At 41.7% G+C, this 24707-nt stretch overlaps 1 protein-coding gene across 1 annotated transcript in view; it reads left to right on the plus strand.

Annotated features, from left to right (window-relative positions):
- The window catches only part of APOB (apolipoprotein B), a 38990-nt gene extending 16561 nt beyond the window's left edge, over positions 1-22429 (plus strand). Inside the window, exons 17-29 of the mRNA XM_023619446.2 lie at positions 244-411; positions 884-1095; positions 3711-3893; positions 4735-4856; positions 6672-6882; positions 7468-7643; positions 7765-7952; positions 8432-8577; positions 10330-10703; positions 11217-18779; positions 19182-19293; positions 19397-19580; positions 20503-22429. Of these exons, the coding sequence (XP_023475214.2) occupies positions 244-411; positions 884-1095; positions 3711-3893; positions 4735-4856; positions 6672-6882; positions 7468-7643; positions 7765-7952; positions 8432-8577; positions 10330-10703; positions 11217-18779; positions 19182-19293; positions 19397-19580; positions 20503-22131 (11268 nt within the window). The 3' untranslated portion in view covers positions 22132-22429. The remainder of the gene's footprint in view (positions 1-243; positions 412-883; positions 1096-3710; positions 3894-4734; positions 4857-6671; positions 6883-7467; positions 7644-7764; positions 7953-8431; positions 8578-10329; positions 10704-11216; positions 18780-19181; positions 19294-19396; positions 19581-20502) is intronic.
- The last annotated feature ends 2278 nt before the right edge of the window (positions 22430-24707 follow it).

Consider the following 24707-nt stretch of genomic DNA (forward strand, 5'->3'; position numbering starts at 1 on the left):
TTTTTAAGCACCTTCTGAATCACCAGTTGAAAATGACAAGATATCTATCCAGGGCAATTTCTTATATCCCAATTTGTTGAAACCAATAATCATTCATCTTTACTTATCAGATAATCAAAATACACTAGTCCCTTCCTTTCTGGATAAAGAAGAATAATTATTGCCCAAAGTGTGAGAGGTTGCATTTCACAAGCCCACTTCAATGAGGCTCATTTTTAGTTGCTTTCCCTGTTGGATCTATAGATTGGAGACATCATAAGGACAGGTTCAAAGAATGACTTGTTTCTTCACTACATCTTTATGGACAATGCCTTTGAACTCCCCACTGGACTTGGATTACAACTGCAAGTGTCCTCCTCTGGAGTCATCACTCCTGGAATCAAGGCTGGGGTGAAACTGGAAGTAGCCAATGTAAGACTCTGTTCACCTTTTGATTCCTTAAGTTGTCCTTTTCCTCCAGGGTGGGTTTCTTGTGCAGTTTTAAAATGTGTTTCCAGTTCAAGACAAAGTACATCATCATTGTAATCACCTCATTAATTTTTATGAAAATCTTTAGGGTCCTACCAGGATGCACCACCTTGCCAGCTCCAGTTAGCAATGGCAGTAACATGAGAACTCAGCTATTCTCTCAATAAATGAGGACTCCTGTCATCTTTTTATCCTGTTATGCTTAAACGTAATTTGGGTGCTTCCTAGTCCTGGGCATCAATGTAATCTGGCTCTGGGGAACTGAGAACTTGGCTTTTCTTCCTCCAAATAAATCACGGTAATTTCCCTGAGGTGTGACCAGAGATGTCTGCCCAGGGATGGGAAGGGTGGTAGATCTGAATGCAGGGCACTGAGGTATTTAGCAAAGCTGAATAGGTTGTTTTCTGACTTATAGATGCAGGCGGAACTTGTGGCAAAGCCCTCTGTGTCCGTGGAGTTTGTGACAAATATGGGCATCATCATTCCGGACTTTGCTAGGAGCGGGGTCCAAATGAACACCAACTTCTTCCATGAGACGGGCCTGGAGGCACGAGTTGCCCTGAAAGCTGGGCAGCTGCAATTCATCATTCCTTCGCCTAAGAGACCACTCAGGCTGCTCAGTGGCAGGTAATTCTTTCAGCTGGGTCTGACTAGTCCGTTTGAAAGAGGGAATTGAGACTATATCTGTGGGATTTGGCCAGGCTACACGGCTGATTGAGCTAATTCACGCCCCAGTGGATTGGAGAGAAGGTTCTGGGTGTTCTAGATTACCTATTTTTAATCTAGCCTGGACTCACGAAATAATTACCACTTCCACTGCTTTCCACATTTTTCTAAATTGAGGCTTAAGACCTACTGATTAATTAGTTATCGAGTTGTGAATTTTTGTTGTTTACTTAGTTTTTTGTTTGTTCTGAGAATGAAGAAACACTAGCCCTAAAGAAATAATCCTGAGGAAATGAACATGTTTCCCATGAAAAATACCAAAGTTCATACAGATTTGTGGTAGCTAGCTCAGTGGATAAAGCACGGAAGTCCTAATCGAAGGATTATGGGATGCAGCTTCGTATTGAGAGCTCCATTCTCAATGACATCCTCAAATATTGATTTACCTTAGCTTCCATATTTTGGACATGTTAATTTGTTGATTTGAAAATAATATTTAATTGCCTAACATATACCAAGGCTGTTGAGTGAGATACACAGTCCCTGACTTTCTAGAGCTTAGAGTTTACAGGAGGAACCTAAAGTGAAGCAAGCAGTAGCTGGGAAGTGAAGGCTAAATTAGAGAAGCATCAGAGTGCCGTGAAATTCTACATCACCTAACCTGTGGTAGGTGTGGAAAGCTTTCTGAAGAAAGTGATACTGGAGCTGATATAGCTGTAGCAGAGTTGTCCAGGAAAAAGAGGAAGGATTGAGTATTTCCAGGCAAGGAGAAAAGCATGTGTAATGGCCTGAAGGAAAAAGAATATGGTTCAGGAACTGCAAGAAGTTCAGTGTGGTAAAGTGTATGGACGACACAGTGAGAGATAACAGGAGAGGCTGGCAGGGATCAGACCATGGTGAGCCTGTGAACCATCTTAAGGAGTTTGGACTCTGAAGGCAAAGGGATTTAAAAATGAGCATGTAGAAAATAAGGTTGGTCTTTTTGAAGAAGTACTCTGACTCCAGAGTGGAAAATGAGTGGAAAGAAGACACGACTGGAGACAAGGAGACCAGTTACGATTCTATTATAATCATAGATGGTGAGAGATGATAATCTCTGCACCAGATGAGGGCCATGGTATAGAGGGAAGTGAGCTGACTCTAGACATTCTTAAGAGGTAGAACCATGAGTACTGGGTGATTGACTGGATATGAGGGGTGAGGAAAAAGAAAGAGGAATGGAGTGGGGATGGCCTTCACTGAAGTAGGGACTGGAGAGGGAGAGCGCCTGGTTTGGAGGAAGATAACAAATTCAGTTTGGGATATCCTGCATTTGCATCCCTGTGAGACAACCAACTGGAAACATTGAGCTGGCACTTGGACCAATGGGTCTGTCTTCAGTAAAGAGGTTTGAACTACAAATACAGCTTTGGGAACCATCGGTATATAGAGGTTATTGAAGTCAAACAGTGATTGGTGAAGAGTTAAGACCTGAGGGGCGAGGACAGAAACGTGGAGAATATAAACACTTAGAGGGGAAGAGGAATAAGCATCGAAGCGTGAGAAGGAGCAGCCAGAGAAGCGGAGGAGAATCAAGGCCATGAAGGGTCATGGAAGCCCAGGAGCAGCCACAAGGGTGGATCACCCCACACGCAGGCTAACGCAGGCATCTAGGGCTCCAACCTACCAGCAAAGCTTCATCTCAGGGCACCCCCAAAGTGAGGAAAAGAACATAATATGTCAAGAATGCATCCTTGGAATAAATCAGGACATTGTTGAACTTTCTAGCACTTACTAATTTGTTAATACATACTTAGGAGGATGATACCATAATCTTTTCAGGGATTAGAGACTCTAAAATCTTAATCTGGCCATAAGTGAGCACTGTACTAAGTGTGTCTGAGCAATCAAGGAAGGAAGATAAAGCCTAAAAATGCCCATTGGATTTAGGAGCAAGGAGGTGATTGGAGATGCTGATGAAAGTAATTCCAGAAGCATGATGGAGGTGGTGGTCAGATCACAATTCTGTGAAAACGTGTTGAAACATGCCTTTCTTTCAAAGGCAGCCAAACTTCTTGATTGTGAGGGAGACAAGAGAAAGCTAGAAGAGGGAGAAAGGGATGTATGTGTGTGTGTGCCATACAATGGGAGAAGAGACTTGAGTGTGTTTAATGCTGATGGAAAGAAGCTAGTAGAGAGTAAGAGATTTCAGATGAAAGAGAAATAGGGCATCTCTTACCCTGAATCACAGGAAGGAAGGAGCACACCTGGGTCCAGGTCCCAGTGATCAGTTACTTAACATCTCTGGGCCTCTGCTTCCTCTGTAAAAGGAGATTCCTACTGCCTAATGTTGTGGGGATTGCAGATACCAAAGGTAAAGAATTTAGTGCAATGTCTGAAACATGAGTCGCTATGACTGTTAGTCTTATTGATGTTCTCATTATTATTTATTTCTGAGTAGATTAAATAATTTAAGGTAGATATGGACCGAGGGGAGATAGAGAGCAGGATAAGGGCGCATTTGCACTGAGAGAATCAGTGATGTTCATTTTGTTTCGTGACTTGAAGATAACTCAGGGTTTTTCTTTCTTCACCAGTAACACATTGCATTTGGTCTCCACCACCAAAGTGGAAGTGATTCCACCTCTAACTGGGAACAGACAGTCCTGGTCAGTGTGCAAGCCTTTCTTTACTGGTCTGAACTACTGCACTACGGGCGCTTACTCCAACGCCAATTCCACAGACTCTGTCTCCTACTATCCACTGACTGGGGACGCCAGGTGAGAGATTCTCAGTGTCCAGTCCCGCTTCCCTAGCATCTGCTCACTTTCTACATTATGGCCGCCTAGTGGGGCAAAGAAAAAGGTGGTGTGTGTTATAGGCCTGTGTCACCAGTCTCAGGGGTTTGCACCGTCCTCTGATCATTTAAAACGGTGGTCCTCTGCCCCACACACCTGAGGGGTGCCCACTTCCCTGCCTAAACTTTGAGTCTGGGACTGGGTTTCTCCACAGATGGGGAGGGGAGGGAAAGGGTTGGAAGTTGAGGAGTCATGACCCCTATGGGAGGTCTTAGTTCAAAATATAAATGCCCAAGGTGATTCTGTCATGCTCCCTCAAGGGAACTGTACCCATGGCCATTAAGAATCACTCCTTTCAAAGCTTCTCTTTGTAGGTGGTGCCCCCCCTTTCTGCATTATGCATTGGATGAGGCAATCACAGCACAGATTCCGATTTGCACCTAGTTCAGTGTTCATGTTTCCGAGCCTCCAGATACATTGGCATGACCTTTTCTGGAACCACTGATGTACTCAGAGCCTCTGCCATGTTTAACGGCTCCTTGTCTTCAACTCCCTCACTTCCTCTGCTTGTTCTCAGCTCTGCTGACACAATCAGCCAACTCCTCTTCTCTTCCAAAGTCCTGGGAATCTTGGGACTCCCCTTGCCTTGGGCTCTTGGAGGGACCAAAAGTGGCCATAAAGATCATCGTTAGTTAAGGACAAGAGACAATGTTAAGATGAGGACCATATTTTTGTTGCCATTGAGGCTGAGCTGTTTTGGGGACGTTATCATCGTTGTTGAGATCTCTAACATTACACACTGTATGCATTGTAACATCTTTAGATTTGAACTGGAACTGAGGCCGACGGGAGAAGTAGAGCAGTATTCTGCCAGCGCAACCTACAAACTCCAGAAGGAGGGTGGAGCCTTGGTGGACACGCTGAAGTTCGTAACTCAGGCAGAAGGCAAGTATCCAGAAAAGGGCTCCTCCATCCCTGCCCTCAGTCTCAGGTCCAGGACTCACAACGAGAATGGATTTAATTTAATGGATTTAGCAAATATTTACTGAATGCTTGTTAAGTGTCAGGCCTGTTCTAAGAGCTGAAGCTAGACCATATACAGTGGAGATAAAGTCTCTGCCCTCATGGAGTTTACAGTAAACAACCAAACAAGCAAATATTCAGAATGTCAGATTGGTGCTGGGGAAAAAAATGGAGCATAGAGGGGTCTAGAAAATGTTGGGAGTAGTGGGGAAGAGGTAGGATAGAGGAAGGTAGTACCGTTTGAATGATAAGGGAAAGTCTCACTAGTAAAGGGAACATCAAAAAGAGACCTGAAGGAGGTAAGAAGATAGGCCATATGGAAAGAGTGTTATAGGCTGAGGGGCCAGCAGGTGCAAAGGTCCTGAGGCAAGCACATGGCTGCCATATTTGAGGGAAAGGAAGGAAGCCAGTATGACTAAAGTGGAGAGACCAGGGAGGAAAAAGGTAGAAGATGAGGTCAGAGAGATAAGGGGAGGTGGGGGAAGGTTGCTCTTATAGGCCATGGTAAGGACATTGCCTTTTACTATGAGTGAAATAAGAAACCACTGGAGAGTTTTTACTCTTTATGTTTATGTTGAGGAAAGACTATAGGGGGACAAGAGCAGAGAAACTGGTATATGGGCTATTGCAATAATCCAGGCCAGAGATGGCAGTGCTTTGGATTAGAATGATGGCAGAGGAGATCTAAGAAGTGGTCAGATTCTGGAATATTTTGATGATTAGGCTGACAAGTTTTGCTGATACAGTGGGTGCTGAGTGTAAGAGAAAAAAGGGAATCAGGACGACTCTAAGATTTTTGACCTGAGCAACTGAAGAATGGAATTACCATTTAATGAGATGGAAAAGGCTGCTGGAGGAGCAGGTTTTAGGGGCTGGGGCAGACTTAGATGTTCCCTTTGGTCGATTTTTTATATAGGGATAGTATGTCACAAAATTAAACTAGAAAAACAAAACCCCCAGGAAAGAGGGGAGAATGGATGCTGAAAAAGAGCGTCGTGTAACAATTTTACGAAAGATATAAAATGGGTAAGCCTGTGAATTGAAAGAAACCTGGGAATCTTGTGACAGAGAAAAGAGGAGTCAGGGAGAGAGGACGCCAGGGTGGGGGTGGCGAGGAGCCAGGAAGTACATCATAGGTGGAGAGTCATCTAGAGATGTCGTGTCTGCCTGACACAGAAGGACCGCCATCCTGTCCTCTTCCCACAATGCACTGTGTTTCCCACATCAGGGCCTCTGCATTTTTAGTTCCCTGTGCCTAGAATGCTCTCCCCCCAGAACTCAGCATGGCTCAGCCCCTTTCTTCATTCAGGTCTCTGCCCACCTCTCCTCTTATCAGAGACAACCTTTCTGAGCACCACACAAGAAATAGCACCTCTTTATTCCTGTCTGTCCTTTGTCATCTTATCCAGTTTTAATTTTCTTCATAACATTTATTACCATCTGACATAAGCAATTTACCTGTTTATTGTCTGTACTCCCCCTACTAAAACGTAAGTTCCATAGAGGAAGGGCCTCCCCAGTGCCAACAGCAGTCCCTAGCATGTGATAAGCAATCAATCAATATTTGCAGATTGAACAAATGTATAAGCACCATTGAGTTAAACATTTAACTTAAAGTCCTGAACTGTGTCCTCATTTAAGCACATTAAGTACTTGGGTTTCTCTGCCTTTTCCTCTCCTTCCTTCCTAAGCATAGCTTCTGAAGACATGTCTTGATTCTCTCATCCACTCCTGCAGGTGTAAAGCAGAACGAGGCTACTTTGATGTTCAGATATAACCGGCAGAGTATGACTTTGTCCAGCGAAATCCAAATTCCCAATTTTGACGTTGACCTTGGGACAATCCTCAGAGTTAGTGATGAATCCGCTCAGGAAAGAAAGTCTTACAAGCTCACCCTGGACTTTCAGAACAAGAAAATCACTGAGGTCACCCTCACCGGCCATGTAAGGTAAGGAAGGCTCGGGATGATCTGACCTGAGCTGCAGTCCCTTATGGCTCTTTCCCTTCTTCCTCTGCAGCTTTAAAGCTGACCAAACCAGGGCTGTCCCTGCTCTACAATCTGAGGGGCAGATAGAGCCCTCAACGGTTTGACCCTCTGCATACGTCCAGTTGGATCTTTCTGCCATTCACCGGGCACTTACTATTCATCAGGCACTGCACTGGGTGCTTAAATGACCTCCATCCTCATAATAAACTGCGAGGTAGTCATAAGTTTCCTTGTTTTATAGGTAAGGAAATGGTAGCTCAGAAGGGTTAAATAATTTGGCCAAGGCAATAGAGCTAGTAAATGGTAAAGCAGGATTCAAATAGTTTTCAAAAACCTTCTCTTTCCCTATTACTTCCCTGGGAAGTCCTGAATTTGTGCTAGGGTTGACTTTAAAAGTTAATGAGTGTATCCTATGGTCGGTCATTTCTCTGAGCCATTCACACATCTTGTTTTTATCACCACAAATGGAACTTCTAACTGTTTAATCCTGCATATCTCCTTGGAATGGACAAAGTCATTGCTATCAACTGATTTTCTCTTCAATAGCTGTGACAGGAGGGAAGAAGGCAAAATCAAAGGTGTTATTTCCATACCCCGCTTGCAAGCAGAAGCCAGAAGTGAGATCCTCACCCAGTGGTCTCCTACAGGACTCCTCCTCCAAATGGACTCGTCTGCGACAGCTTACGGCTCAACAATTTCCCAGAAGGTGGCATGGCGCTATGGTACGTCCCTCTTGCCCACATGAGCGCTTCTCAGAGCACTGTGAACTCCAGTGCAGTGTGGAGAGCCTTTGGTTTCCGCTGACCTGTACCATTGACAACTATTTCCCATGCACATTTTCAGATGAAGAGAAGATTGAATTTGAATGGAACACAGGCACCAACGTGGATACCAAAAAAGCGGCTTCCAATTTCCCCGTGGATCTCTCTGATTACCCTAAGAGCTTGCATATGTATGCCAGTAGTCTCTTAGATCACAGAGTTCCTCAAACAGACGTGACTTTCCGGCACATGGGTTCCAAATTAATAGTTGTAAGTACAAATCAGTCAGTCAATAAATACATGGTTATAAGTGCTAATTACATACTCAACCCTGAGTTAGGTGAAGGAGGGTATCCAAAGATGGATAAGGCATGCTTCCTACCCCCAGGGGATTCCTGGGGAGAAAAGGAACATTCATGCATGCATAGTTACTCAGTTACACCAGGTCGTGCGTGATAAATACCAAAGGAATTCTACTAAGCCGAAGAGTTTGCTGTGCCTGAAGAATCACAGGAAGCTTTGGGACACTGACTAGGAGTTTGACTATGTTATGTATTTCTTTTATAAAATACAGGAAGAGATTGATAACTGACAACCAAAATTCATAATTTTCTGTGATTTATTTTTTAACGTACAGTGCATCAACCTGCTTAATGATTGATCTGTCAAATATAGATTATCACCTAATGTTACTTGTACTTTGAAGCCCATCCACATCCATTGCTCTGAAAATGTCTATTGTTTTGTAGGCAACAAACACATGGCTTCAGGAGGCATCCAGCAGTCTACCTTATGCCCAGAATTTGCAAGATCGCCTCAGTGGCCTAAAAGAATCGTACCTCCAGAAAATGAGATTGCCAGACTTCCACATCCCGGAAAACCTCTTCTTGAAAAGGTAAAGAAAGAAACCAGAAAAATGTCTTGAACTATGCAAAAGTGAATGGAAGATTTTATTTCACATGATTTAGACTTTTTTTTAATTTACATTTTTAAGAGAAATAATTTAAACGTTTTAAACAGATTATTAACTGTAACATAAACACTGTGGCATTTTAACGTTATAAATTATGAGGTCAGAATGCAGACACCAACCCAGTCAGAAAATACCTAAGACAGTCATCGGGGGATTCAGGTACTTTCACCCTCTGATGTTTCATTCACTACAACCTGAATTTGAAAGCCTTTCAACGTTCCTCCATCGTAAGTGAACTCTCCCTTTGTTTGGGATCAGGATATAATTGTTTGACTCTGAAGAGTTCGGGAGTGGCTAGCAGAATTGCTGACTCCAAGCTTGCTCTTGAGCCCTAAAGGGTCAGAACAGCCATCGGGCGTTAAATAAAGGCGGCATTCTGAGAGAATATTTCACTTTAGCAATGCAGTGTCCTCCTCATCGGGAAGTCAGACTCCAATCTGCTGGGTCCTCTGCTATACTTCCAGAAATACATGTAATGCTTTGCTTTATTTCATGAAAGTAAAAAAATCAGAGCATGAGCTGAAAAGATTATAGTCTTTCCCGATTGACTGTTCTCTGTATTATCTTCAGGGTTAAGAAAATAAGGGGCCTGTGTCACATGGGCCTTTCCGTAGTGTATGGCTGAGGAACAAAGTTTGATAGAGTGAATACATGTGAAGGGGCTGGAGTCCACCGAAGCACTCATGAGGACAAAGCCTACTGAAGATCAGAGAAAAAAGTGTCAGCTTCAGAGGACCCAGGATCCCCTTCCTTCACTACTTACGCTTCTCTGTGCTGTGCTGCAAAGACAGGACCATGGGACCTTAGAATTGGATAGGGCCTTATCAAGCATCCTCCCACTGACTGTCAGGATCCTGGACAGGCAGCATCCAGTCCCGTTGGAGTGATGCAATGCAGTTTGTTTGCTTACAACATTTAAACTCTGCCATCCTACTTTGTACTTATAAGTTATCGTAATAGTCCATCATAAGTGCATAGTATTGAGAAGATTGCAAAGTGCTTTTAGGTATTTTTTCTCATTTGATATCCAAGGACAGCTTCGTGAAGTCAGCAGAAAGGCCATTATTATCCTCACTACGCAGATAATATCACTGAGACTCAGAGTCAAATCCACTGACATAGTATCACAGTCAGTGGAAGCTAAAACTATGACCCAAGATTACTGACTCCCACACCTGTGTTCTTTCCACATATCAAGTTGCCTCAATTCAGTTTAGCAAGTAAGTACCAAATGTGTCCTATGTGCAAGATACTAGACTAAGTGCAGCAAAAAGATAAAAACCAGATTAAGTGTAATCCTTCCTCCCAGGAAGTGACCGTGTAGACACTGACAAATGAACAAATAAGTACTAATTATATCAGCAGAATCACAACATGCTCTTGGAGATAGGTGTTAATGGACCATGTCACTATAAGAACTAGAGAAATTAGCTATGACTTAGATGGGATGGTAGTGATAAGGAAGCAGCTCTTGGAAGAGTTTTGAATGGACTTGAGTGTTTGATAGGTAGCGGTTCAAGCAAAGGGACTCTAGGCATAAGGACTAGTATGCAGAAAAGTACAGTATGGGTTTGGGAATGGGGTGGATGCACCATTTCTTGGAGAGTCAGATGACAGAGAACCTTGAGTTCTTGATACTGACTGTGGGTGTATTGTCTTTGTTGTTCATTTCAGCGATGGCCGGGTCAAGTACACCTTCAACAAGAACAGTGTGAAAATTGAGATTCCTTTGCCTTTTGGTGGCAAATCCTCCAAAGACCTAAAGATATTAGATATGATTCGGAAAATAGACCTCGTCTTCAAGTCTGGGGGATTATACCTGCCAGCTCAAGAGTCCCAGGTCCCTCCATTTACCATTCCCAAGGCTTATCAACTTCAGGTGCCTCTCTTGGGTGTTCTGGACCTCTCCACGAATATCTACAGCAACTTGTACAACTGGTCCGCCTCCTACACTGGCGGCAACACCAGCACAGACCACTTGAGCCTTCAGGCTCAGTACCACATGAAGGCTGACTCTGTGGTCGACCTGTTCTCCTACAGAGTGCAAGGTGAGCCATGCTTGGGTAGAGGGTGTGCAGGGCTGACTCATTGCAGGCTCCGATGGGATAGCCTCCTCTAGGAAGGAAAACACTTGGGCTTTCTTACAGATATTTTCCTTGCTACTAGGAAGCCTATTCATTCATTCATTCTTTCTTCCAACCAATAGAAATACTTACTAAACATATATATGTATCAAGTATTCTGCTAGGCAGTAATGGAAAACAGACAAACTGGAAATTACAATTCGGTGTGAGAGATGCTATGATAGGGTAGAGTATATAAGTATAAGGTACAGTGAAAGCACTTGGTAAGGAAGCCCAACAAGGTCTGTGGTAGTCAGGGAAGGCTTTCTGGAGGAATGCCTTTTGCTATCAGAGTTTATGTTCACCTTATAGATGGAGGAGCCTGTTACACAACTGACCCAGATCAATGGGACTTTATTATTGAAAGACTTTCAACATAGAAATTTTTCTGGAAGTTTATTACTTAATTTAACCAGTGTGTTTTGATTTTTATGTTAGGATCTGGAGAAACAACGTATGACCGCAGGAACACGCTCACATTATCGTGTGATGGGTCTTTACACCACAAATTTCTGGATTCAAATATCAAATTTAGTTATGTAGAAAAAATGAGAAACAATCCAGCCTCAAAAGGTTTGCTAACATTCGATGCATCTAGTGCCTGGGGACCACAGATATCTGCTTCAGTACATTTGGACTCAAAAAAGAAACAGCATTTCTATGTCAAGGAAGTCAAGATTGATGGGCAATTCAGAGTCTCTTCGTTCTATGCTAAAGGCGCGTATGGCCTGTCTTATCAGAGGGATCCTAACACTGGGCAGCTAAACGGAGAGTCCAACCTGAGGTTTAACTCCTCCTACGTCCAGGGCACCAACCAGATAACAGGAAGATATGAAGATGGAACATTCTCCCTCACCTCCACCTCAGATCTGCAAGGCATCGTTAAAAATACTGCTTCCCTGAGATATGAGAACTACGAGCTGACTCTGAAATCTGACACCAATGGGAAATATGAGAACTTTGCCACTTCTAACAAGATGGATCTGACCTTCTCTAAGCAAAATGCACTGCTACGTTCGGAGTATCAGGCTGATTACAAGTCACTGAGGTTCTTTGCCCTGCTTTCTGGATCACTAAACTCCCATGGTCTTGAATTAAATGCTGACGTCTTGGGCACTGACAAAATTAATAGTGGTGCTCACAAGGCAACACTAAGGATTGCCCAAGATGGAATGTCTACCAGTGCAACGACCAACTTGAAGTATAGTCCCCTGGTGCTGGAGAATGAGCTGAATGCAGCACTTGGCCTCTCTGGGGCATCTATGAAATTAACAACGAATGGTCGCTTTAGGCAACACAGTGCAAAATTCAGTCTAGACGGAAAAGCTGCCCTTTCAGAGATATCATTGGGAAGTGCTTATCAGGCCATGATTCTGGGAGTCGACAGCAAAAATATTTTCAACTTCAAAATCAACCAGGAGGGACTTAAGCTTTCAAATGACATGATGGGTTCATATGCTGAAATGAAACTTGACTACACAAACCATCTGAACATTGCAGGGTTATCACTGGACTTCTCTTCAAAACTCGACAACATCTATGACTCTGACAAATTTTATAAGCAAAATTTTAATTTACAGCTACAGCCCTATTCTCTTGTAACGACTTTAAACAATAACTTGAAATTCAGTGCTCTGGATCTGACCAACAATGGGAAATTACGGCTAGAACCCCTGAAGCTGAATGTGGGTGGGAACATAAAAGGAGCCTACCAAAATAATGAAATGAAACACATCTACACCATTTCTTACGCTGACTTGTCAGCAAGTTATAAAGCAGACACTGTGGCTAAGGTGCAGGATACAGAGTTTAGCCATCGGCTCAGCACAGACATCGCTGGGCTAGCTTCAGCCATTGACATCAGGACAAACTACAATTCAGACTCACTGCATTTCAGCAACGTTTTCCACTCTATAATGGCCCCGTTTACAGTGACCATCGATTCACATACGAATGGCAATGGGAAACTGGTTCTCTGGGGAGAACACGCTGGGCAGTTGTATAGCAAATTCCTGTTGAAAGCAGAACCTCTGGCCTTTACTTTCTCTCATGATTACAAAGGATCCATGAATCACAATCTTGTGTCCGAGAGGAGCATCAGTACTGCTCTTGATCACAAAGTCAGTGCCCTGCTCACTCCGGCTGAGCAGACAGGCACCTGGAAACTCAAGACCAAGTTGAATAAAAATGAATACAGCCAGGACTTCAATGCTTACAACACTAAAGACAAAGTCGGTGTGGAGCTTAGTGGCCGAGCCCTGGCTGACCTCACCATGCTGGACTCACCTATTACAGTACCATTTTCACTCAGCGAGCCCATCAATTTAATTGATGCTTTAGAGATGAGGGATGATGTTGACCAACCTCAAGAATTCACTATTGTTGCTTCTATAAAATATGATAAGAACCAAGATGTTCACACAATTAATCTTCCATTCTCTAAAATCCTGCTAGAATATTTTGACAAGAATCGAATAGTAATTGTAACTGTACTGGAAACTATACAGAAAGAATTGAAACGCATCAATATTGATCAATTCCTGAGGAAATACAGAGCAGCTTTGGACAGACTCCCACAGCAAGTTAATGATTATCTGAATGCATTCAGTTGGGAGAGACAAGTTTCAAGTGCCAAGGAGAAACTAACTGCCTTCACAAAATATTACAAAATTACAGAAAATGATATACAAATTGCATTGGACAAGGCCAAAATCAACCTTAATGAAAAACTATCTCAACTACAAACATATGTGATACAATTTGATCAGTATATTAAAGATAATTATGATTTACATGATTTTAAAACAGCTATTGCTGGGATTATTGATCAAATCATTGAAAAATTGAAGATTCTTGATGAACATTATCATATCCGTGTTAATTTAGCAAAAACAATCCATAATCTATATTTGTTTATTGAAAAGATTGATTTTAACAAAATTGGAAGTAGTACTGCCTCTTGGATTCAAAATGTAGATACTAAGTATCAAATCAGAATCCAGATACAAGAAAAATTGGAACAGCTGAAGACACAAATTCAGAATATAGACATCCAGCTCCTTGCTGAAAACTTAAAACAACAAGTTGAAGCTATTGACATCAGAGTGCTTTTAGATCAGGTGAGAACTACAATTCCTTTTCAAAGAATAATGGAAATTATCGAGAATGTCAAGTGCTGTATTATAACTCTTACTGAAGATTTTGAACTAACTGAAAAGATTGATGCTTTTGGAGCCACGATCTATAAGTTAATTAAGATGTATGAAATAGACCAACACATCCAGGTTTTAATGGATAATTCAGTACAGTTGGCCCACCAATATAAGTTGAAGGAAACTGTTCAGAAGCTAAGCAATGTCCTACAACAAGTTGAGATAAAAGATCACTTTGAGAGATTGGCTGAGTTTGTTGATGATGCTGTCAAGCAGCTTAATGCGTTGTCTTTTAAAAAATTCATTGAAGAAGTGAACAGATTCCTTGACATGTTGGTAAAGAAATTAAGGTCATTTGATTACCACAAGTTTGTCAATGAAACCAATAACAAAATCCATGAGGTGACTCAGAGAATCAATGGTGAAATCCAGGCTCTGGAACTTCCACAGAAAGCTAAAGCACTGAAGAAACTATTTGTAGAGCACATCCAAGCTATGACCTCAGACCATCTGGAAAACATAAACAACACCAAAATAACTATATTCCTGGATTATTTGCAGGAGGCCTTAAGTTCAGCCTCTTCAGGTTACATCAAAGCCAAATTCCAAGACATCCTAGAAGACGTACGAGACCGAATGTATCAAATGGACATTCAGCAGGAAATTCAGCGATACCTGTCCCTGGTAGGCCAGGTTTACAGCACACTTGTCACTTACATTTCTGATTGGTGGAGTCTTGCTGCTAAGAACCTTACTGACTTTGCAGAACAGTATTCTATGCAAGCCTGGGCTGAAAACCTGAAAGCATTGGTAGAACAAGGGTTCACTGTTCCCGACATCCATACTACCTTCGGGACCATGCCTGCCTTTGAAGTCAGTCTCCATGCTCTTCAAGAAGCTACATTCCAGACTCCTGACTTCATAGTCCCCCTGACAGATTTGAGGATTCCATCAGTTCAGATAAACTTCAAAAAGTTGAAGGATATAAAAATCCCATCCAGGTTTTCCACGCCGGAATTCACTGTCCTCCACACCTTCCATGTTCCTTCCTTTACAATTGACTTGAGAGAAATAAAAGCAAAGATCATCAGAACCATTGACCAAATGTTGAACAGTGAGCTACAGTGGCCAGTTCCGGAAGTGTACCTGAGGGATCTGCTGGGGGTGGACACCATTCTTGCTGGACTCACTCTGCCAGACTTCCATTTACCAGAAATCACAGTTCCAGAATTCATAATCCCAAACCTTGACCTCAAAGATGTTCAAGTTTCTGACCTTCACATACCAGAATTCCAGCTTCCCCACATCTCACACACAATCGAAGTACCTACTTTTGGCAAGCTATATAGCATTTTGAAAATCCAGTCTCCTCTTTTCACGTTAGATGCGAATGCTGATGTTCAGAATGTAACCACTTTAGTGAACAAGGCAGAGATTGCAGCTTCCATCACTGCCAAAGGAGAGTCCAAGTTAGAAGTTCTCAATTTTGATTTTCAAGCAAACGCACAACTTTTAGCCCCTAAGATTAATCCACTGGTTCTCAAGGAATCCATGAGATTTTCCAGCAAGTACCTGAAAACAGAGCATGAGAGTGAAGTGCTATTTTCTAGAAATGCTATTGAAGGAAAATCAAACACAGTGGCAAATTTACACACAGAAAAAAATACAGTGGAGCTTAGTAGTGGTGTGCTCGTCACAGTAAACAATCAGCTTACCCTGGACAGCAACACAAAGTACTTCCACAAATTGAACATCCCCGAACTGGACTTCTCCAGTCAGGCTGATCTGCACAATGAAATCAAGACGCTGTTGGAAGCTGGACACATAGCATGGACTTCTTCTGGAACAGGGTCATGGAAATGGGCCTGCCCCAAATCTTCAGATGAGGGAACACATGAATCACAAATCAGCTTCACTGTGGAAGGACCAAACACTTCCTTTGGATTATCTAATAAAATCAATAGCAAACACCTAAGAGTAACCCAAAACTTGGTTTATAACTCTGGCTTCTTCAACTTTTCTAAATTTGAAATCCAGTCACAAGTCGAATCCCAGCATGTGGGCCGCAGTGTTCTATCTGCTAAAGGCACAGCCCTGCTTGGAGAAGGGAAGGCAGAGCTAAGTGGCCACCATGATGCTCATTTAAATGGAAAAGTTATTGGAACTTTGAAAAATTCGCTTTTCTTTTCAGCACAGCCATTTGAGATTACTGCAACCACAAACAATGAAGGGAATTTGAAAGTTAGTTTTCCATTAATATTGGTGGGGAAGATAGACTTCCTTAATAATTATGCACTGTTCCTGAGTCCACATGCCCAGCAAGCAAGTTGGCAAACCAGTGCCAGGTTCAATCAGTATAAGTACCATCAAAATTTCTCTGCTGGAAACAATGAGAACAGCATCGAGGCACACATAGGAATAAATGGAGAAGCCAACCTAGATTTCTTAAACAGTCCTTTAACAATTCCTGAGATGACTGTACCTTACACAACACTCACAACTCCTCAGGTGAAAGATTTCTCCTTATGGGAAAAAACAGGCTTGAAAAATTTCTTGAAAACAACAAAGCAATCATTTGATTTAGGTGTAAAGGCTCAGTATAAGAAAAACAAAGACAAATATTCCATCCAAAATCCTTTGGATGTGTTTTATGTGTTCATCAATTCCTTCAACAGGCATTTTGAGAAAGCCCGAGATGAGTCATTAGATTTTTTTACCAGATCCTATAATGAAGCAAATATTAAGTTTGATAAGGACAAAGTTGAAAATTCCCTCAACAAGCAGCCCAGGACCTTTCAAATTCCCGGATACACTATTCCAGTCATCAACATTGAAGCATCTCCATTTACAGTGGAGATGTCGACATTCAGCTATGTGATCCCAAAAGAGATCAGCACCCCCAACTTCACCATCCCGGGTTCTGGCTTCTATGTACCCTCATATAAGTTAGTCCTGCCATTGCTAGAACTGCCAGCCCTTCATGTCCCTAGGAATCTTCTCGAGCTTTCTCTTCCAGTTTTCAAGGTATTGAGTATCCCACACAATATTTTAATTCCAGCCATGGGCAATATCACCTATGATTTTGCCTTTAAATCAAGTGTTATCACACTAAATACCAATTTTGGACTTTATAACCAATCAGATATTGTTGCTCATTTCCTTACTTCTTCTTCTTCTGTCATTGATGCACTGCAGTACAAATTTGAGGGCACCTCAAGTTTGACAAAGAAAAGAGGTTTGAAGTTGGCCACAGCTTTGTCTCTGAGTAACAAATTTGTGGAAGGCAAACATGAGAGTGCCATTAGCTTAATCAAGAAAACCATGGAAGCATCAGTGACAACAATTGCAAAAGTCCAAATTCCAATTTTGAGAATGAATTTCAAGCAAGAACTTAGTGGAAATACCAAGTCGAAACCTACTGTCTCTTCATCCATTGAATTAAAGTATGATTTAAATTCCCCCACACTGTACTCCACTGCTATAGGGGCAGTTGACCACAAGCTTAAATTAGAAAGCCTCACCTCTTACTTTTCCATTGAGTCATCTACCAAAGGAAATATCAAGGGTTTGGTCCTTTCACGGGAATATTCAGGAACTATTGCCAGTGAGGCCAACACTTACTTGAATTCCGAGGGTACTCGGTCTTCAGTGAAGCTGCAAGGGGCTTCCAAAGTTGATGATATCTGGAACCTTGAAGTAAAAGGAAATTTTTCTGGAGAAACAGCTAGCCAACGCATATATGCCATCTGGGAACACAATATAAAAAATCACTTACAGCTAGAGGGCCTCTTTTTAACATCTGGAGAGCATACAAGCAAAACCACACTGGACCTCTCCCCATGGAAAATGTCAGCCCTTATTCAGGTCAACGCGAGCCAGCCCAGTTCCCTCCTTGAAATCAATTATCTTTTACAGGAAGTTTCCTTGAATGCTAACACTGAGCACCAGAAGGTCAGCTGGAAAAGTGAGGTCCAGGTTCATTCTGGGTCTCTCCAGAACAATGTACAGCTTTCCAATGGCCAAAAAGAGGCACGCCTTGACGTTGCAGGTTCCCTAGAAGGATACCTACGGTTCTTCAAAGATATTGTCCTACCAGTTTATGACAAGAGCTTATGGGACCTCCTTAAGTTGGATGTAACCACCAGCATTGATAGGAAACAGTATCTTCGTGCCTCAACTGCCCTTGTGTACACCAAAAACCCCAATAAGTATTCTTTCTCTATCCCTGTGCAAGAATTGGCTGATAAATTTATTATTCCTGGACTGAAACTAAATAATCTGAATTCAGTTCTTGTCACACCTGCGTTCCAAGTCCCATTTACTGGTCACGAGGTTCCATCCTACACACTAGACTTAAGTGAAATAATAATCTACAAGAAGCTAAGTACTTCGCCGTTTGTACTCAGCATACCAACACTACCCAAAGTGAAATTCCCCGAAGTTGATGTGTTAACAAAATATTCTGGACCAAAAGACTCCTCAGATCCCTTTTTTGAGATAACTGTGCCTAAATCTCAGTTAACTGTGTCCCAGTACACTCTTCCAAAAAATATTTCAATTGGCAATACTGTTTTGGATCTAAATGAGGTGGCCAGCAAGATTGCAGACTTCGAGCTGCCAACCATCACTGTGCGTGAGCAGACTATTGAGATTCCTTCCATTACATTCTCTGTACCTGCTGAAATTTCCATTCCTTCCTTTGGAGCACTGACGGCACGTTTCAGGGTGGCCTCACCCCTGTATAATGCCACTTGGAGCACTGGTTTGGAAAACAAAAAAGATCGCATTGAAACATTCCTGAGTTCCACGTGCAGCTCAACCATACAGTTTCTGGAATATGACCTAGATGGTAAGGAAAGGCCCTGACTCTTCTCCTAGATGCTTTATGTTTTCAGTGAGAGTTGTGAATAAACATTATGTGTTTAGATATGACTGAAGGCACAATTACTCTCTATAGCAAAATTTAAAAGAAGAGGGAAGGAGATATGTAGATACCCCACATGTAAAAACTGTCTTGTAGAAAAACCTACTGACATTTAAGAGGAATACGTTCAAAGAAAATAGACTTTTCTGTAATGATTTTAGGGCTAATAATGTCTCCTTCTAACTATTTATTTTGAAAAATGTAGACTGCATGTTTCAAAGATATAAGTGAGGCATTTAGTTAAGATAGAAATCCTGGTTTTCACAATGAAACTGTCTATGTCCTACAGTTATTAATCTAATGAAATATAAAATCTCTCCTATACAGTTGTGAGGACACACAAAATTGAAGATGGCAGGTTAGTCTATGAGACCAATGGAACATTTGCACACCGGGACTTCAGTGCAGAATATAAAGACAGCAAACATCAAGGACTTTGGTATGGAACTTTCATTGAAACTTCGTCATCCCTTTTCAAATCGGTGTGATTTTTGCCATCTCTGTACCCCTTTCATGATGGCTCACCTGCTTTCTGCTTTCAGGGACTGGAAAGATGAGATTCAGCTTAACATCACCAGCCCAACACTCACTGATGTCCGTCTGCGCTACCAATCAAGTGAGAATAGCCTCTCCTCCTCGGCAGCCTCCCCAGCCATAGGCACTGTGGCGATGCACTTGGGAAAGGATAATGGCATCTTCAAGTGGAACTTCTTCTACCGCCCTCAGGTGAATCCCATCTAAGGAGCTACACACCCCAAGAGCAAGTAGAGAATTGGGGCAGATAAATTTCATTCAGTATTCTCTCAGGACTTCCCCAAACTAGGTGAAACAAAAGCCATCAGCAAGTTGAACTTTTTCTTTGAGGAACTCTTCTCAAGAAAGTATTGTAACAAATCTTGTATAGATTTTAATTATTAGATGCACATATGATGTCATGTTACTACTATTATTTTACTACTTTGGGGCAAATCTGGAAAGAGGAGGGTTATGCCTCATCATCTAAATTGTGGGCAAACTCTGCCATATGCTGAGTACCTTGTTCAGGTAGTGGCTTCTGGAGTATTTGAGGCTTCAAAATTCTTCTTCACAATGGAATTGTTAGACGTGATATGGAAAATTCCTCTTGTACTTTACAAGCTCTGCTAGGGGCCAAATTAAAGATGCCATTAGATTTAGTAGAGGAGAAGTAATCAGATTCTATTACTAAGCTTTGTCATAGGTTTGGAGAATGATGGTTCCTGATTTTGGTATTCTAGGTCTCTGCTAGATTGCTCTAGATTTTTTCCTTTTTTGCTACCTCTCCTTTCCCTGAATTAGTCTTTTCTTGTCTCTTTCTCTCCTTTCTCCTCCTTCTCCTCCTCCTCTTTCAATCATCAGTCCTAGGAAGACTAATGTTAAGTGTTACTGCGTAAATGCCATGCATATTATTTATCCTTTCTGGGACATATGATGAAGAGGAATTAACAACAGTGGACTCGTTTAGTCATAAGACAAACACATGAACTGACATTGAAAGATAAATCCCCTTCAGAATACAAAAGATCCTCTGATCTTTACTTTTAACTTTTAATGCAATTTTAATGTGGCATATTATATAATCAAGATAATTGAAAACATGTTCTTTTGATGCTTTTTGTGCTGGTTTTAGTCCTCTCCAGATAAAAAGCTCAACATATTCAAAACTGAGTTGAAGTATCAGAAATTTTATGAGATCAAAGTTAACTGGGAAGAAGAGGCAGTGTCCAAATTGCTAACCTCTTTGAAAGACAATGCACCCAAGGCTGTGGGGGCCCTTTATGACCATGTCAACAAGTACCACCAGGAGCACACAGGACTCAATCTGAGAGATGCTTCTCTAAAACTGAGAAGAAGTCTGCAGAACAGTGCTGATCAGGCCTATCAAGGGGCCATGAGGCAGATTGATGAAGTGGACATGGACCTCCAGAGGATGGCCATGGGCACCACTAGAACCTATGAGCAGTGGAAGGACAAGGCCCAGAATCTATACCAGGAACTGTTGGCTCAGGAAGGCCAAGCCGATTTCCAGAGACTCCGGAATAAGACCTTTGATAGATTAATAAGAGTTACTCAGGAATACTGTGTGATATTCAAGCATCTGAGTGACTCATTCATTGATTACCTGAATTTCACTAGATTCCAGCTCCCAGGAAGAGCCGGGACATACACTACAGATGAACTCTGTACTATGTTCATGAGGGAGGTAGGGAGCGTACTGTCCCAGGTACATTCAAAAATTCATAATGGGTTAGAAATGCTGTTTTCCTATTTCCAAGACCTGATGGAGAAATCTGAATTAATTAAGGACCTAAAGATTAAATTTCCTTTTGATTCAAGAAGCCATAAACTAATAGATGTAATCTTGGAGTATGGGAAACTGTTGAAATCTGTATCACAATGGGTCCCAAAGGCATTTAATTATCTGCAGTCTATCAAGATTACAGAGATGCTAAGTGATCTTCAGAGATCTTTACAAAGTGTTTGTCAAGAGATAGAAGGAGAAATTGAATACTTAAAGGAGAAGAAATTTACTTATCTTATTAATGATATCCAACATGAGATCAAGACAATCTTCAACGAGTATATTACATATGTTTTTGGATACCTGAAAGAAAACCTATACCTTAACTTTGGTAAGTTTAATGAACTTGTTCAAAACAACCTTCAGGAAGCTTCTCAAGAGTTACAGCAACTCCTTCAGTATGTAAAGGCTGTTCACGAGGAACATTTTGATCCAAGTATCGTCGACTGGACAGTGAAATATTATGAGCTTGAAGAAAAGGTAATCAACCTGATCAAGAACCTAGTAGATATCCTTAAAGACTTCCATTTCAAATATACTGTTAGTGCTGCTGACTTTGCTTCCCAACTTTCAAGTCAAGTTGAGCAATTTGTGCAGAAAGACATCCAGGAATATCTTAGCATCCTTGCTGATGCAGATGGAAAAGGGAAAGAGAAGATTGCAGAGCTTTCTACCATTGCTCAGGAAATAATTAAAAGCTGGGCTGCTGCAATGAAGGAAATCATTTCTGATTACCACCAGCAGTTCATATATAAACTACAGGATTTTCCAGATCAACTCTCTGATTACTATGAAAAATTCATTGCTGAGTCCCAAAGATTGATTGACCTGTCCATTCAAATATACCACGTGTTTGTGAAATATATCGCTGAGTTACTGAAAGAGCTACAATTGGCCACAGTCAATGACATGAAATCCTACATAAAGAATGCTCCAGGAGAATTTACTATCACCTAATTTTTTTAAAGCATCTCACTTATTCTTATGCTCCAGTTAAGCTTTCACATAGTAGGGAAAAAATTCAAACTACATATATTGATATAACCATACACTAAGCCAGCCCTGTGGCAGGCAGCTGACTACAAGCAGGAGCACATATGAATTGGACCTGCACTGAAGCTAGTATCAGATCTCTGAAGGTCTCTGAACGCTGGGAAACATTTTTTTGCAAGTTAGGGAAAATCAGGGTCTGAGTTATTTTGCCAAACTTAGGGGGAGGGAGAACAAATAAATGAATTCTTTATTGTATATCATACCATTCAATGTGGTTCATTTGTATTGAAAGATAACAAATTGGGGGTGGTTCCAATGTCTGACATTTCAAAACCTCTAGAAGAACACACACTGTATTTTGAGTGATAAAGTAAAAGGGGAAAGGGAGAAATTGAGGAGGGAAATATTTTGCCACCTAAAAAAAAGGTAACTAATCTCAGGGGTTGTATTTGCCAAGTGGGAAGGAAAAACCATTGGCAAAGCCTTTCACATAATTTGATCCTGAGCATCTCAGTTGTCTTCATGTACCATACAATCTTCCTCGCTAACCAGTCTACATTTTCTGGGTAAGTCTCTCTGTTGGGCTCTGAGATAAACCAAAAGGTGCTTTATTTCACCCAGCCTGCCAGGAGTGGAGAAGGGATGGCTAGCAAGTCCTAGCCCCAAGGGCTTCATGGCAGTATGGACTCCAGAAGTCTCCCTGTAGCTCAGCCAGTATCCATTCAAGGCAAGGGAGTAAGGGTCAGAGAGGAGGCTGGGGACATGGATTCCTAACATTTATGGAACTGAATTCCCTTATTTTTCCCAATTTAATACCTGACAATCTCAAGTGTAATCAAAACCCAAGGATTTCCTCTGCCACATCCACTCACCTCAAACTCTGATTTTAAACATTGGGAACATCTAGTCAGAGCATCCAAGCTGAGCTCTAGAAGGGAAGGCTGCAAAGAACCTGTGTATCACAATTGTCACTAATATCATTGGGAAAGTTAGGTATAACTTTCCTTTCAATGGCATTGATGAACAAAGGAAGGGTGTGACCTTTGGGGAATTGGAAATTACCTCCCTCCCAAGTTCTGTGTGAGGTCTGTTTGGAAAAGACCCATTTTATCCAAAAACACGTTCAACCTCCACCATTCTTTCATAAAGCCTTCACATTCTCTTGGTGAAACCCACTGTTAAAATGCACAAGCATTACCTCGAAAAGGAAACACTGTAGCCCATTGGTACCTTAGCAATATTCTTCTGTCCGGAACCAAGGAGGCAGGAAGAATCCTAGGAAGGTGGAATACATGTAGTGTGTGGATCTGGTACACAAGGAAATTCTGTTGGATAGTAAATCAATAGGTAGATGGATGGATGGATGGAGGGAGGGATAGGTGAGTGAATAAATGAATGAATGGGTAAATGAGGGGTCAGTTCCAAGGGTGAAAGAAGCGAGAATATTAGGCCAGGTCACAGGGCACCACATGAATGGTTCTAGGCTTAGCTCTACAAGAGTTTCCCTGATGAGCTATAAGCAGCAAGAATCTACTGAGTGTTCAAGTTGGAAGGAGGCCTGAAATTACGGGTTAATTTGGAGGGGAAGGAGGAGTCCAAGGTTCCATGTGTTCGTGTGATGATATCTGTATCTGAGATTGAAAGGAGGAAAAAATAGACATAAATTCAAAATAATTATGTAATCACACAGTGCCACCTGCCCAGCTCCCTGACTGGTATCCCTCATGTGAGGTGCTCCCAGCTGGCTCAAAATATCTTCATCATGCTCAATAAAGTTTAGAAGAAGAAAAGATCCTTGGGAGGACTAGGACCTTGCTTGCTCTCTTCTTTGATCTACTCCTGCATATCAGGATACTTGTCTGGGTTCAATTAATGGCTACATTTCTTACTTGCTTGCAGCTTTGAGCAACTTATTTCCCCTCTGTGAGCTTCAGTCTTCTTGTCTATAAAATGCAGATAATATTTACCCTTCCTGCCTTAAAGGGCTGTTCATGAAAATCAGTCAAAATAATAGATGTGAAAGAGTTTTGTGACATTTAATGTTGTATAGAAACAAAGTGCCATTATTAGATAATTATTTACATGTATTTATGGCAAGGAGAGAGAATGAAGGCAAGGATACCTATCCAGTTCCATGAACACTCATTAAATGCTTCTGTGTGCTAAGCAAAAAGGCTCTATAGATGAGACAAAGGTCAGCAAGATGCAGTTCCTGGATGTCTGTCTGTCCATCTATCTATCAGAAGTGGATAGTGTTGTCTCATGATGGATATAAACAAAGTACTATGAGGGTTTGTAACAGGAAAGGATGAGAATCAAGAATTCATCACAAAGAAGGTTGAAATGGATCTTGAAGATACATAGACTTTGACAAGCAATAAGGGAGAAAGAGCATTCCAAAAGAAGAGAAGCCTGAGCAAAGAAAGATAGGTGGATGTGTTTGGAAAACACGGAATCATCTAGTGGTCAGAGCACAGGAAAAATCAAGGGGAGACAGGATTAGAAAGGCAGGTTTGGCAGTATTGAAAATGGCTTTAGAG

Source organism: Equus caballus, chromosome 15 (assembly GCF_041296265.1).
Source record: "Equus caballus isolate H_3958 breed thoroughbred chromosome 15, TB-T2T, whole genome shotgun sequence".
Taxonomy (NCBI): Eukaryota; Metazoa; Chordata; class Mammalia; order Perissodactyla; family Equidae; genus Equus; species Equus caballus.